The sequence below is a fragment of the Hippocampus guttulatus genome, chromosome 14 (assembly GCF_054856545.1).
Source record: "Hippocampus guttulatus isolate MCC_2025c chromosome 14, RoL_Hgut_1.0, whole genome shotgun sequence".
Taxonomy (NCBI): domain Eukaryota; kingdom Metazoa; phylum Chordata; class Actinopteri; order Syngnathiformes; family Syngnathidae; genus Hippocampus; species Hippocampus guttulatus.
Genome location: NC_141274.1, coordinates 301,053 through 315,746, shown reverse-complemented (window position 1 = coordinate 315,746; position 14,694 = coordinate 301,053). Strand labels below are relative to the sequence as shown.

General features: G+C 43.7%; 3 protein-coding genes across 5 annotated transcripts; 1 reads left to right on the top strand and 2 right to left on the bottom strand.

Moving 5' to 3' along the window:
* Positions 1 to 297: 297 nt before the first annotated feature.
* snap47 (synaptosome associated protein 47) lies at positions 298 to 6,571 on the bottom strand. Of its 2 annotated transcripts, XM_086129133.1 has the most exons (5): positions 6,421 to 6,571; positions 4,480 to 4,959; positions 3,233 to 3,729; positions 1,911 to 2,023; positions 298 to 800 (listed from the first exon to the last, which is right to left on the bottom strand). In XM_086129133.1, exons 2-5 carry the CDS (start codon positions 4,818 to 4,820, stop codon positions 654 to 656), a joined length of 1,098 nt encoding a protein of 365 aa, XP_085985259.1. In that variant the 5' UTR covers positions 4,821 to 4,959; positions 6,421 to 6,571; the 3' UTR covers positions 298 to 653. The 2 variants fall into 2 exon arrangements, with proteins under 2 accessions (XP_085985259.1, XP_085985258.1); XM_086129132.1 differs by lacking the exon at positions 6,421 to 6,571 and having other exon boundaries at positions 4,480 to 5,952.
* jmjd4 (jumonji domain containing 4) lies at positions 5,954 to 13,110 on the top strand. 2 transcript variants are annotated; one of them, XM_086129131.1, is made up of 7 exons: positions 5,954 to 6,655; positions 6,739 to 6,904; positions 8,344 to 8,469; positions 8,779 to 9,046; positions 9,465 to 9,611; positions 9,854 to 10,192; positions 12,345 to 13,110. In XM_086129131.1, exons 1-6 carry the CDS (start codon positions 6,403 to 6,405, stop codon positions 10,187 to 10,189), a joined length of 1,296 nt encoding a protein of 431 aa, XP_085985257.1. In that variant the 5' UTR covers positions 5,954 to 6,402; the 3' UTR covers positions 10,190 to 10,192; positions 12,345 to 13,110. The 2 variants fall into 2 exon arrangements, with proteins under 2 accessions (XP_085985257.1, XP_085985256.1); XM_086129130.1 differs by having other exon boundaries at positions 5,955 to 6,655; positions 11,288 to 13,110.
* On the bottom strand, positions 11,344 to 13,947 carry iba57 (iron-sulfur cluster assembly factor IBA57). The gene is made up of 3 exons (XM_086129134.1): positions 13,478 to 13,947; positions 12,758 to 13,107; positions 11,344 to 11,963 (listed from the first exon to the last, which is right to left on the bottom strand). Exons 1-3 carry the CDS (start codon positions 13,819 to 13,821, stop codon positions 11,557 to 11,559), a joined length of 1,101 nt encoding a protein of 366 aa, XP_085985260.1. The 5' UTR covers positions 13,822 to 13,947; the 3' UTR covers positions 11,344 to 11,556.
* Between the last annotated feature and the right edge of the window lie 747 nt (positions 13,948 to 14,694).

Sequence of the window (14,694 nt, the reverse complement as noted above, 5' to 3'; positions counted from 1 at the left end):
TCCACCTTCGGGTGGGGGGACGGGTCCTGACTGTTGTTTGTGCCTATGCACCCAACAGCAGCTCAGCGTACCCACCCTTTTTGCAGTCATTGGAGGGTGTGCTGGAGAGTACTCCTGCTGGGGACTCCCTTGTTCTGCTTGGGGACTTCAATGCTCACGTGAGCAATGACAGTGAGACCAGGAAGGGCGTGATTGGGATGAACAGCACCCCTGATCAGAACTTGAGTGGTGTTTTGTTATTGGACCCTGAACCGGTTGCCAGCCAATCGCAGGGCAAGATATATATATAAGATAAGATAAGATAAGAAGACCTTTATTAGTCTCGCAATGGAGAAATTCCCGATTCACAGCAGCAAAGTTATGAAAGGAAGAAGTAGAACAACAAAATATAGGAGCTGCTGGAAAGGCAGCCACTCACGCGGCGCCATTTTGAAGTCAAAATAACAAAAATAACACAACACAACACATAGGACAGAGACAGTCGTGCAATCTTCACCACTTGTCTACATATATATATATGTATGTATGTATGTATGTATGTATGTATAGATAGATATTAGGTGTTGTTGCAATTTACATATTTATGTTTTTAGAAGACTTCATCATGGTTTTATTGTTGTTTATTTTTGTATCCATCAGTCCTGAATCGGCATTTAGAGCAGTTTCTTCATGCGGCAGGTGTGCTTCCCGATGGTCATGGAGGCTTGATCGGCGGAGTTGGCCAGGACGGTGAGCGCTTCATCCTGACGTTCCAGCTCTGTCTCAGCCTCCAGGGCCAGGCTCTTCAGCTGAAGCAGCATCTGCAGTGCACACACAAAATCTAATAAAAATGAAAAAAAAAAAAACCCCACTGAACTAAATTTAAAAAACGCTACTCAAAATGAAATACAAACTAACTGTAATGAACATTCCAAAACTATAGTAAGCCTGGTTATGACTGACACCATAACAGAGGCATCGCTCTAACAATACAATGAAACTCCTCTACAACGAAATCATGTTTGCAGCAAGAAATTTTTCACAACAGGGGGCTTTTCACTGTAGCAAATTTTATCTCAGATGTAGACACACACACATACACAAAACGTATGTGTGTATTCTTTATTTTTATTCCAATACGTAGTGCATAAATATGAGCATACACTTATTTGACACTTCATACAGCCAGTGTAGAAAGAAAAAAATGGGAAAGAAATTCCAAAATTTACGATCAGCATTCACTTTCATTTACATCAATTTCTTGCATAATGTCTTATACTTTGCTTCCTCCATCTTTCATTTTTATTACTTTTATCCTGTCTTCAAGCGTGAATGCTTTTCTTTTCTTAACTCCTTGGTCTGCAACGGTCCGTTTTGTAGCCATTTTATCAATGCAACGTTCGTGCTGTGTCTGAAACTAACAATAACAAATACTTCCTGGACTACTGCGCATGTGTAAACCAATGAAGTGGTTGCTGTTGCCGTTTCCAAACGACACAGTAGAGGTCGCTGTGGCATGCTGAGGCTGGATTAGACTTTTGCGGAAGGCTTGTTTTCCTTGTAGTGAATCTCGTTGCGAGGCAAGAGCAGAGAAAAAGATTTTATATAACGGAACAGGGGGACTTTTCGTCGTAGGGGGAGCAGAAAAGTGGGAATGGCTTTTATACATGAACATTTTTTCACACAAGGGGGTATTTTCGCCCATGTAGGTTTCGTTGTACAGTGAAACTCCTCTATGTATCGGAATAAAAATTAAGAGTACACACATACGTTTTGTGCGTGTGTGTGTGTTTACATCTGAGATAAAATTTGCGACAGTGAAAAGCCCCCTGTTGTGAAAAAATGTCTTGATTTCATTGTAGAGGAGGTTCACTAAAGAGGAGTTTCACTGTATGGTGATTTTTGCCGCAAAGGTTCCACGTGCTGGTCACCTGCTTGAGCTCCTGTGTTTCGGCCTGGCTCATGGCGGGCTGGAGGACGTGCACCTGCAACTGGGACAGCTCCCCTGCCGGGACCTCCATCTCATGGCACCCGTGTAGCAAACCTGAGGTGGGGGGTAAGCGGAGAGTTACACAAGCGGAGAGTTACACAAGCATTTGTGTCATGAGAGAAGCAGATGGGCTCTCCAAGTATGTGCCGTGGTTTATGGACAAAGCTATACTGCCACTAAGTGGTCAAACTGTGGAATAACTGAAAGGGCCAAACGCTTGTGCTCTTGATTTCTCAAATAGACAGATGATACGGAAGCCAGTTTGTACAGCATAAAGAGAGAGAGAGATACTTAAGGGGATAAAAAGCTGATTAAATCAATTCTGACCTAAATGCTAGGCGTCTGGGGACCCTAGTTTGAGAACCACTGTAGGAGACAACCACGATCTAAGGAAATGCTAACAACTAATCGATTATTAAATGAATTGAAAACTGCTTCAGCAATCGAGTAATCGTTGAGAGCCGTTGTTTATCTTAAAACTGTGCAAAATCCTCAAATTTCAGCCTCTCATATAAGATAAGATAAGAAAACCTTTATTAGTCTCGCAATGGAGAAATTCCCAATTCACAGCAGCAAAGTCATGAAAGGAAGAAGTAGAACAACAAAATATAGGAGCTGCTGGAAAGGCAGCCACTCTCGCGGCGCCATTTTGAAGTCAAAATAACAAAAATTCTTCATTGATTTCTGTAGTCTTCCATGAAAGCAAGGCATGCCAACTTACCGGTAACTTATATAGCACATTTCAGGGCAATTCAATTTGCTTCACACAGCCAAACGGCTAAAGACATTTGGAGGTGAAGTAAAACGAAGAAATGTAGCTTTTCAAAACTACAAAACATTTACAAACAAAATATTTAAAAATATTGAAAAGCAAACCTCGGTTTTATTTTGTTAAGCTGAAGGAAATGTTGGTTCTTCTCATAGGTAATTTAATTTTGCCAGCTATATAACAGATCAATTGAACTGCTGTCATTTGGAGAAATAGATAAATATATGTATAGCTGTGTGTCACCTGCATAGCCATAATAGCCAACATTGGCATCCTGAAGCATTTGACCCATGGGTAACATAATTAAACAGACTGAACAAAGGGGTCCAAGACTGACCCTTGAGGGACCCCAAATGTCATGGCCATCCGATCAGATAGTTAATTGTTTGTTGTTTAGGTGTTGTTGTTTTTTTATCACTAAACGATACCAAATAAACAACTATTGCTTAATAAACAGTAATCTGCGAAAAAATGCTTTCTATTTCATACTTTACCGTCATGCAAAATGGCTGCTTCTGCGTCACCAGGTGATGAAACAGGCGTGGCCCGGAAAGCGGCGTACTCTACAGCGAACTCCACCTTCTTCTTGTACTGCATCTCCAGCAGGGCTAGCGCCTCCGGCATCTTGGCCGACAGCAGCCGGCAGCGGACGTCGGGCCTACCGATGAAGCGCTGCCTCACCGTGATCTCGTACGGGCTGTGCACGCGGATCTCGTCCACCTCGCCGCGTTCGAAACGGTGCAGCAGATGGCAGGTGGCGTCGCGCACCTCCAGTGAAGACGGCAGTACCAGCAGGCAGCCGGGCTTCAGGTCGCAGTCGCCGTCCTTGGACACCACGGCCGGGATGCTGGTCATCACTTTGCTCCGGCCAGACTCTTTGGATGCGGTGGCGGCGGCCCGAGCTGCATCCTCCGCCTTGGCTTCCTGCTGAATCTTCCATGGGAGTTTACTGAAAGGCCACCAGGAAGGAGACTCCAGCTCTGATAAAAGTCTGCAAGATAAAAAGAGGAAAAATTGTTCAGCACAGAATGCAATCTACTGTGCACGGTTTTCCAACTCATATTTCCACATTAATTTCTTGCGAGAAATGTACAGCGGATGCTTGGTATGCAGTAGACCAGGTCTTTTGCCCAACACAATAGCCGCTGTAACACTCCCACTCATGATCACAGATAATTGTTTACAGTGACTTGGAACGATCATAAAAAAAAAATCATCTCGGGTGATGAGTTATATGCTGCTTCACCAAGTCCTTTTTTTGTTTATTCCTTGAAAGAAAAAGGAGAAAATTAACATAACACATGCAAACATTTAAGAGAGCTGCCTTGTGGTCATAACCATACAACTGTTACTTGGAATGGGTGCAGTATAATGAGCCACATGCTGCTTCACCAAGTCAAGTGTGAATTAATAACAACGGGGACAGATTGTAGCGAGCACAAGTCTATTTTAATGCAGTATATGCCATCTTCCGACTTGCTGTCACACTTGTACAAATCAGTCAAACACATTTGAGGCAAACTTGAAACAATGTAGTGCTAAAATGATCAACCACATGCTGCTCCACCAAAGTCTAAACAAAATGGAATATGACTATGAATCGGAATAACTGAACTCATTTTCCTTCTTGACAGTTAGTGTCAAGAGGGAAGAGTGTGAGAAGAACTCATCGGTTGCAATAAGTACTGTTCAGGTGGTTAACTAGTGTTTACACTTGGACAATAGAAAAAGAAAGTCGTACTTATCTGCTACTCCCAGGTCCGAGTCCATCTTCTCCAGGCCTTGCATCATGCTGTCAAACTGCTCCCCCTGGTAGCTGAGGACCCTCCCGGTGTCCTCCAGTCTTCTCTGAGCCCCCGCGACGAGGTTGATGAGCTCTTGGCCCTTGGAGGGCTCACTGCCAGGGACCCCACTCCTGCCCTCGGAGCCGGTGGGGGAGAGCAGGCGCTCTCTCCAGAAATGCTCCATCACGTTGTACACCACCACCCGGCTGGGCTTGAGGGAGCCAAACCAGTGCTTGACGCTGCCCTCTTCCAGCACCGTCAGGGTGCTGAAGATGAGGCTGGACGATTCCATTTTCATCTCCGTGATGCGGGAGAGGCGGAAACTGGCGAGGGTCTTCTTGGTTTGCTTCGAGACGAAACGCACCGCGCGTCTACTCAGGGACAACGTGCCGTTCTCCCACCTCTTGTTCGAGGTGAGGTAGTAGGAGCCGGGCCAGCTGTGGATGGGAGCGTCGAGGCTCATTTTAAGAGCTGATGACCGAACTTTCGGTCTTGCCGCTCACATGCGCACGACGCTGATTCGTTTGCTGAGCTAAACTGTTTGAAACCCGTCTCTTTCTTAAAAATAATGCTGATCGTGGAAGTACAGTACTACCAAACGTTTCGACTCATTTGGCTGCCTGTTTATCATGGAAGTGACGTCACGAATGCGGTGTGTCGCGTTCGACGTTCAAGACCGTTGAGATGACCTCGACTACATTTTTAATTGGTGATCACCTCAACTTCGAGTCACCTTGGTCGTTTCAAAAAGTTAACATTCTCTTGATAATTTCCTCCCAGATCAATCATAATTAATAAAAAACTTAGTGTCGTTTCACTGCGTATTTTAATCGCTTAGTGACGTCACTGGTGATGCTCACTGTAGCTGATCCAACTCGAAAACTGCCTACCTTGTGTTTGCTTTTACAGACGCTGTTTTACCATTGAAATAATACCATGTCTGAGATAAAATCAACACTTATTTGTCAATAATGTTACCACTCAGAACAAACGCATTTCCCACACAATTGTCGTTTTGCGTCGCAGGTTGTCAAGGAATCTGAATCTGAAGTGACCTACAAGTGCTGTCCAAATTGAGTTTATAATTGTCCGATTTGAAAGTCCTCTGATCGAGTCAAGGGACCGATTGATCTAATACCAAGTCAATGTTTTAAGACAGTTCAATATTTGACAGCGTCACCGTCGAATCGGTTAAATCTTCCTCAACGTGCACCGTGAAAAACAACGAAATGACAGTACAACCGGTATTAGATTCAGATTCCGCGTCTTGTTAGAACGGATGTGGCGTCACCGATGATGCGTTGCAGTATTTACTGTTCGATTGCGTAGCCAATTGCTACAGTTGTTTTAGATAAACATTAAAATCATTTACTGCGTTGCCCTCGTGTCAGATAACCCCGCTAAAATATTTCAACCTTAATTTGCTAATATTCCTGCAGTATTGTAGGTAGTTAGGCAAGTGTTTCGTGTTGTTTGGCAGCATGAGTGCATCATCACGGAAGTTACCTCATGGTAAAGGATGTTTCAATGTTTACTGTCCGACTTGAAAGTCCTCTGCGAGAATGGTCCACTGCGACAATGCTTTTGGACAAATAAAATCTGCTAGCAAAGACACGGGGGTTTCCTTATGAATTATGAAATAACAATTTTGAATCACAATTTTTAGCGTTGTAGGAATATTATTCACAGTGTGGTGAAGTAAATGTACCGGAGCGGAAATGTTTTTTTTTTCTGCTGGGGCGCTCCAAAGTGATATCTCCGAAATAATGTCACCACTGCGGAACAATTCTCGGACTCGTTCTCTTAAAACTTTAAACTAAACGAGTATTTGCTTTCTTTTTTAAAATTATTTCTCGATTTAACCTCATGTTCGCATCATCATGGACAGGGATGCTTACCGCAACTGTTGCAGTCTGGTCAAAATCCCTCGGCAGTCCTACGACCAGTTCTGCTCGTCGCATTTCGTCGACTACGTCGACAAAGATTTGTCTTACTCCAAATTCTTCAAAAGGTACCTGCTTCCCAATCACCCGTGCGTCTTTTCCAAGGGATTTACTGAGGAGTGGAAGTGTAGGAAACAATGGGTGACTGAGGAGGGAAAGCCTCACTTCCAGAAGCTGCTGCGAGAATTTGGTAAAATATCTATATTTTTAATGGTACAAACCTCCCCTTGCAAACACTTTATTATTTCAAACATTTTGTTTTTTCTCTCTCAGGGGAAACTCCCGTTCCTGTGGCCAACTGCAACGTAAAAGAATACAATGCAAACCCAAAGCAAGTGATGCCTTTTAAAGAATTCATCCACTACTGGAAGGAGCACATCCAGAATGGACATTCATCCCCTAAAGGATGTCTCTATCTGAAAGACTGGCATATGTCCAGGTACAATACACTGCACTACATATGAAATACAAGCATGTAAGAACAGCCAGCCGTCTTCTATCTGGAGCCTATTCCAGTTGACTTTGGGCACGAGGTGGGGTACACCCTGGACTTGCTGCCAGTAGATCGCAGGGCACATGTTAACAAACAAACATTCACACAATTTGGAGCAGTGGTGTCCAAACTGTGGCCCGCTGTTCATTTTTTGGCAGCTCGCGGCATGTACTAATTTATAACTTTTGACATGGCCTGCAGTGCGATTAAAAACAAAAAAATAAGATACATTCCTTGGTTTGTTCTTTTACATACTTTCCCAATAAAGATGATTCCGATTGTGGTTTGATAAGTTAAAGTCAAAAAGTGGCCCTTGGATCTTTCTGCTTTTCTGTATGCAACCTTCAGAAGAAAAAGTTTGGACACCTCTGACTACGTCTTCAATAAACTTAACATGCAAGTGTGTGGAATGTGAGAATAAGCCATAGCGAGGACCTGGAGAAAATCAATGCAAGCATGGGAGAACATACAAACTGTTTTTAATATAACAAACATGAAGTTATGTAAACACACGAACATTCAAAGGGTTAACAAGCACCAACCATAGCTCTTTTTTTATGTGTATGGTATGGAATCTTTAAAAAACATTTCATAAAAAATTATTTCGTAACTATATTGAATGGCCTATATCCTCCTGACTACCAGGGGAAAAAATCACATTTATTTTGAAATTCCCCAATCTATGTGAAGTAATTGGACTACTCCAAAAGAAATGTTTGAAATCCCACTACATTTTTTAAACGGGCTCAAATACACTTAAAACAACTCAAAACAACACTTTAACGTGTTCATAAGAGTCTTATAATTAAAATGCCAACAGCATTTCAAGACAAAATGTGTTTGATAAAAAGTATTACCGGTACTTTTCCTCTTCCCATAAAAAGTGCTTGCACTGAGGGAAGCCATTTTCTTACTTTTTCTAACCCCTACAAATTTGGTATCATTGGAAAGCAATGAATGTCCTCTTTAGAGTAACAAAAGGAGTTAATGCGATTGGAGGCACTGGGTGGGAGATATTTAGCTTCACAAATGTCCTCTACAGAGGACACATTTGAACTACTGGTAGTCAGGAGGATAAAGGTTTATTACTTAATTTTTGACTGTATATTATTTCAATTATTTTTGTTTTGCGAACAAAAAAACACGGGTTGTACACTCACACTGACCTTTAAAAAACAAATATAATTGATATTGGATTTGAAAAAAAAACCCCCAACTGTATGTGAAAAGTGGTTAGACTTGTTTTATGTTATGTGTTGTGTTTATTATTTTACTTTACGTTAACTGTTTTGTTAAGCGCTTTGTTACAGCCGCCGCTGTTGTGAAAGCGCTATATAAATCAGCATGTATTGTATTGTATCGATATTATCTTTGGATCGCCACAGGGACTTTCCGGAGCATCACGTTTACGCCACCCCCATGTTCTTTACCTCTGACTGGCTGAATGAATACTGGGACGCACTTGAAGTGGATGACTACCGCTTTGTCTACATGGGGCCCAAAGGATCGTGGTAAGGATTTTGGTGATGAATTTGAATGAATGACTACTGATGGATTTTTCCATTCGTATTCAGCGTGAGTTGTCTTTACTTGCAAGTGACAGAAGAGATTGTACAGAGTGCATGCATGCTAATTACTGTAATCAATTGGACATATAATGCGCTATATAAGTGATTAAAGCCCAGATTTTACAGCTGTTTTTTGAAAGTGACTGTTTGTTTTTTTTGCCAAATATATTCTTTTAGTTATATTTCTTCTTTTTATTTTTTAGCCTCCTAAGTGCTAGATTAGCTAAACATTATTGCCGCAATTGCCCACAGGACTCCATTCCACGCCGATGTTTTCCGCTCGTACAGTTGGTCGGCCAACATCTGCGGCAGGAAGAAGTGGCTGCTGTATCCTCCTGGCCAGGAGGAGTTCCTGAGAGACACGCGTGGCAACCTGCCCTATGATGTCACGTCGGCCGAAATTCACGACGGGAGCCTTTTCCCGCGCTCCCAGGAGGCCTGCCAGCCTCTTGAGATCATCCAGGAGGCTGGTGAAATGATTTTTGTGCCCAGCGGATGGCACCATCAGGTTTATAATCTGGTATGTTCAAATCAAGGGGTTCTCATCGATGATTCATTCTGTAAAATCGACTTTTTGATTGTTTGTATACAAATGATTGGATGTCAGGCATTGGCCTAGGCCTAAAAAAAACAAAAATCCATATCATTCGAGCCCTAGCTCTTACAGTACTGAAATGCGTACTCGCCATTGGCACAGCAGTATATGGGATAGGGAAAGTGGAGAATTTCAGCAAGGTTTGAAAGAGAGGGTGTATTGATTGCTATGGTCCTTGGCCCATGGGTTATTTTTACATGAGCGTCACAGACATATTTTTAAGACACCCGAGAACATTGGTTTTAAATGATGGGGGCGCACATGATGTCTCCTTTAACTTTTAATCATAGGCTGGTGCCATCAAGGCTGCTCATGTAAAAATGGTCCTGACTCTTTCTTGTAGGAGGACACCATTTCCATCAATCACAACTGGCTGAATGGCTGCAACGTGGACATCATGTGGCAGTTCCTGCAGAACGAGCTGTCTTCGGTGCAGAAGGAGATTGACGAGTGGAGAAACACCATGGATTCGTGGCATCGGCACTGTCAGGTACCCAGCGGCATTCAATAAAGGGCTGAAAAGTACATCTGGGAATGTGGCTCTCCTTTCCCACATGCAAGGCATTACGGTATACTGTAAACATCCACCAAAAATGTTTTTATAAACCGTGGTTATCACGCTTGACAAAGAACTACATTGTAAGAGGCTAAAGAAGAAGCAAAAAGCTTGCTGGGGTCATCCGAAGCCACGCGAGTTCCGCTCATTCCGATGCTTTGAACTTCCACTTCCAGGTCATCGTGAAGGCCTGCTCAGGCATCGACTATAAGGAGTTTGCGTCGTTCCTCAAAATCGTGGCGGACAACCGTATGACTTTCTTGAACGGCCGCAGCTCCGGAGACGCCACCGTCTACCCGCGCCACCTTTCCGAGGCGCTCGTCACCCTCGGGCCTTGCCACGCTGCCTTCGACTTGCAACGGGTGGCCCACATCCTGGAGCTCCTGCTGTGTAACGACGATTTCAAGAGGCTGGACCACTCGGCGTCCGTCGTGCAGCCCGAAACGTTGTTGCAGCAAATTCGGGACACCATACAGTCCACCGGAGGGCGGCATCTTCTTTATCAAGACTGAGCGGTGAGTGAAATGGGCTTGCGAGGGGCAGACGTTTTTTCTCCTATGAATCCGTTAACTTTAGCTGTGAAAATATTTTGAGTTGGACAATTGGCATGAGAGTTCATGAAAGTTCATTTGCTTTTATTTTTTCTACAAATTGAAACCGTTCCTCTGTGTTTTAATAACACTGGTCAACAATTTTTTACAAAAATCACATCTCATTAGTCGGTGAATTTCTTTCTGAAGAACATCAGCCTTTCATTATAATATTAGAAATTGAATGTCAATAGTGATACATTTAGTAGTATATTTACGTATTAAGGGTTAGGTTCAGCAACAGGTGAAATTCTATGAACATGGCCATAAGTTACAACGCGAGGTAAAATCTGTACTGCGCAATCTTTTATAGGTCCAATTTAAAGACAAAACAATGAAAATATCCCCCCAAAAAATCTGGTGTTCCGGAAAAAAAAGTCAACATTTTTTCAAATCGGCGTAAAAAATATGTTTAGAGATGCGGACGGCCGTCTCCGATTTGAAAAATGGCTTTTGACCAGTGTAACATTGACGTTCTTGTCAAATGAGCCCGAAGGATTAAGAATTGCAACACATTTGGCGCCTTGCTGAAGTTAGCCTGTTTTCAGGCGGCTGTCCCGTCTCATGCAAAGGAGCCACTGCTCACCCTACCCACTCTACTGCGTGCTACGCCAATGCAGATGTGGCTTTTGTTACTATAACAACTATGGACGGCGCTTGATCGCTTTATCATCAAACCATCCAATTAAATATGTCAAGAATTTTGTGGATCCAGGCGTGCGGCTTATAAAATGGACACATCGGCAAGCGGCTCCGCTTACCTTTTGGCTTTCACGCGATGGCTCTTCAGTGTAGTTGCTTGAAAATAGCCCAGTGTTTGAGTGGTATTATCTAAATTAAAATACGACATCACAGCCAGGCCAAATTCTGAACAGCTCACTTGCAGAACCATTATCAGAAATCGGTAGCTAGCAAAAGGCTTACTTGGTTGTTTAAATGTTCTCAGTGGAAAAAAATCAAATAGGATGATACTGTATTTCGTTGCCTCATAAGCCTCAACGGCCTTGCGGTGTTTTGCAGAATTTTGGAACCTCGTTTCGACATACTGGTGAGCCTGGAAATAACTTGCATGCAAATGAAAAGATGACACGAAAGGCATTTATTGCATACAGCATCATATGTCACGTTTAGTTAAAGCTCAAGACGTTTTATGACACGATTGGTTTGTCGCTGTGAAGTGCACGTGTCAAGCTCATTGTTTGCCCTTTAAAAATAAACACAGTCAAGTTGTGACATTGAAACAGCACTCGAGGCCTCCATTTGAAACATGTCAGGAGCACTCGCGTAAGTCACGTAGAAGCTCCCGAGTCACTTTTCTCGTTTTCGGGCCACCAGTTGGGCACGAAGGCCTCGAGCGTCACTTGGGTGTCGTCGACATATTTGACCGTCAGCACCTCCTTGGCGTGAGCCAGGCGGATCAGGCTCAGGCCCAGATTTCCCAGCCCCGCGCGGTGCTTCCCGGCCGGCTTGCCCGACTTTGTGCGTAGCGACGTTCCCTCCTCCAGGCCTTGGACGGGCGCCGACGCACGCACCGGCATGAGGCGCTTGCGAATCACGCCGGCGTGATGAGTCCTGGCCGTCAGCTCCTGGCCGATGTAGCAGCCCTTGCTGAAACTGACGCCTTGCATGTAGACTAAGTTGGACTCGAGTGGCAGCGCCACTCCTGGAGGAAGGTCTTTCACTCCCTCCGGAAGTCCTGGACAACAGAAACAAAAAGGAAAAAACAGGCGTTCTTTCTTTTGAAAGGAATTGCGTGTGGAAAGCCGGCCCTCCACCACGGCTTGGCCTCGGTTCAAAACAAATCAAATTGGTTTATTTACTATCACGTATAATGAAGAGGGTACTATTACTGCCTAGATCGGGGGTCGGCAACACGTGGCTCCAGAGCCGCACGCGGCTCTTTAGCGACATCTCGTGGCTCCCCGGAGCTTTATAAAAAAATGTTAGAAAATGGAAAAAGATATTGATAGTAGGCTAAAATAGCTCAAATAGATATAGATACGTGTTGCAGCTCCGAACAAGGAGAGCTGTGGTGTTGGTTTTTTTAAAACATACACTTTATTTATGCTTTTAACAGTCTCGACAAACACAGACACGTCTACGTCGGACTCCGTGCCTTCTCTCCTCGCTCGACTCGAGAGGCGTTCAAAGACAGCCTCCGAAAAACGGAAATTAATGATCACTTCGCTGACACTATGAAAAGCCAAAAGAATCCACCAAAACATCACAAAATAAATGATACGGGGGCGTTTGTGAACACAACAAAGGAATGAATAACATCAACAATTCTGAGGCAGTCCAGTCTCCTACACATGTTGCATGTGTTTCCTTCATTGTAACTTTTATAGAAGGCTTTTATTGTTTTGTGGCTCCAGACATATTTGTTTTTTGGCGTTTTGTTTTTTCAACATTTTGGGTTGCCAACCCCTGGCCTAGATGGACAGATTGCAATGTCTAAACAAGAAGAGCGACACCGCATTTGACTCTTACCTATTGAATAGCGATGCCTGTGGTACTCCTCCGTGTCACCTTTCTGACATGACGCAATCACATCTAAGGGGTCAGACTGACTTTCCAGCACCAACCTCCAGCCCATGTCCTGCGTCCGCGGGTCCTTCTCCCACACGACGGCCTTTTCTGGTGAGGACAGCTCGGGCTTACCGAAACGTTGGCTGTGACTTTGTTGCAGGGGGAGCACGGCCCAAGCAAAAAGGTCAGGACATGGGTTGATGTCGATCTTTCTGCGGATCTTGTAGACTTTCAGGTGCCTCAAGAGCGAGTCTGTCACGGCGCTGTCACATTCCAGAAGGATGCCACTTCCTCTCGCAGCTTCCTTTTGACTGGAAGTAAATAGAACACGAGGAAAGTCGTAATTCTCTATTTCTGTCCACCTATTTTCTATTTGACTGGAAGAAAATAGAAGACGAGGAAAGTCGTAATTCTCCATTTCTTTCCATCTATTTTCTATCACACCGATCCTCATTCAGGGCTGCTGTGCGCTGGGGCCTATCCGTTTGACTTTGGGTGAATCGCACTCACGCCTATGGGCAACTTAAAGCCTTTCATGAAACTACTGTATCACACATGTTTTAAGAAGGAAAACTGGAGAAATTCCACACAAGCACCGGGAGAACATGCAAACTCGGCATAGGAACTGTGAGGTAAACATGCACGATTCTTTCTCTCTCTGCCAAATTTTCGCCAAATTACCTGAACAAAATGACGTCATAGAGCGTTCTCCCCTGGACGTTGAGCATATGCGCGTACACGGCCCCGCCGCTGGCGTCCTCGAGCTGATGCACGTCGTTAGTAAGCAGGCCCTGAAGGAAGGAACCAGCCTCGGCTCCCTCGATCTGGACGAGCGCCCTGTGGGCCAAGCGGTAGCAAGCCAACTTGCCCGGTGCGGCCGGGTTGTCAAGCGCCTCCTGGCTATACCTCATCACCCGGAGTCCCGCTCGAGCCGGAACACTCACGCCGAAGCCGTATTTGCTCGCGACGCCACCGAGGGGACCGCTGGAGGTGAGCGCCCGCCTCGCGATAGAAGACAACTTCATGATGAACGCCTCCGCGGTTGATTACCGAGTGGGGAAAATATCGAAAGTAACTGGGTGCTGCGTTCTTATCTTCTACAGGACACCACAGGGGTCGCCATTTTGTATACCCATAATCCTTTGCTCCATAAACATAGTGGAGCACGTGAGGGGCCGAGGCCGGATGTCAACAAGTGCTCAGTCAGAATGACTCAAATCACTCTTATTCGACATTTTACAAAGACACTTATTAAAAACAAAACAACAACACCGGAAAAAACATTATTGTGTGATAGCTTTAACCACAGTGTGCCTCCTCAAATGTATTCCGATGGTTCAGTGCTCATATAAAGTTTTTATTTAAACGTTTATGGATCAGTTGAATGAGTTTACTTCACGAAACTAACATTAAATTGAAGATATTCTTTTGTTAAAAAGATACAGCAGTAGTCTAATCAAAATCTTTTGGCATAAAAATACAACAATAGTGTCATCAAAATAACATGAGTAATAGGCAGTCAAAGAGTGAGTACTGTATCCTCTTTGGGACACCCTGTAAATATGTATGTATGTCATAATATAATAACTACTAAGAGTAAGATGAAAAATGAACTGATAATATTCTGCACATATATATAGTGTGAATACTGAGAGGACAAAGCTTTTATACAAATGTATTATCATATGTGGAAAAATAGTGGTCCTTCTATTTATGTATAATAGCTGTGTCATCATAAAAATATGAGTTTTGAGATTGCTGATACAGTCAAGCATTTACATGTATTTTAAAAGTTACTAATGTTTAAGAGTGTGTGTGTGGTAACACTTTACATACTGTATACATACTGTGCAGCTCATTTCAGGTGGTTGATGTAGTTATTTGTACTTATCCCATTT

Excerpts from the sequence above, each read along its gene's own strand:
- jmjd4 (XM_086129131.1), top strand. The coding sequence starts at position 6,403 with ATGGACAGGGATGCTTACCGCAACTGTTGCAGTCTGGTCAAAATCCCT. Across the intron at positions 6,656-6,738 it reads GAAGCTGCTGCGAGAATTTG|GGGAAACTCCCGTTCCTGTG; the intron begins GTAAAATATCTA and ends TTTCTCTCTCAG. Across the intron at positions 9,612-9,853 it reads CGTGGCATCGGCACTGTCAG|GTCATCGTGAAGGCCTGCTC; the intron begins GTACCCAGCGGC and ends TTCCACTTCCAG.
- snap47 (XM_086129132.1), bottom strand. The coding sequence starts at position 4,985 with ATGAGCCTCGACGCTCCCATCCACAGCTGGCCCGGCTCCTACTACCTC. Across the intron at positions 3,730-4,479 it reads GACCTGGGAGTAGCAGATAA|ACTTTTATCAGAGCTGGAGT; the intron begins GTACGACTTTCT and ends TTTATCTTGCAG. Across the intron at positions 801-1,910 it reads AAACACAGGAGCTCAAGCAG|ATGCTGCTTCAGCTGAAGAG; the intron begins GTGACCAGCACG and ends TGTGCACTGCAG.
- iba57 (XM_086129134.1), bottom strand. The coding sequence starts at position 13,821 with ATGAAGTTGTCTTCTATCGCGAGGCGGGCGCTCACCTCCAGCGGTCCC. Across the intron at positions 13,108-13,477 it reads TATGACGTCATTTTGTTCAG|TCAAAAGGAAGCTGCGAGAG; the intron begins GTAATTTGGCGA and ends ATTTACTTCCAG. Across the intron at positions 11,964-12,757 it reads CAGGCATCGCTATTCAATAG|GACTTCCGGAGGGAGTGAAA; the intron begins GTAAGAGTCAAA and ends TCTGTTGTCCAG.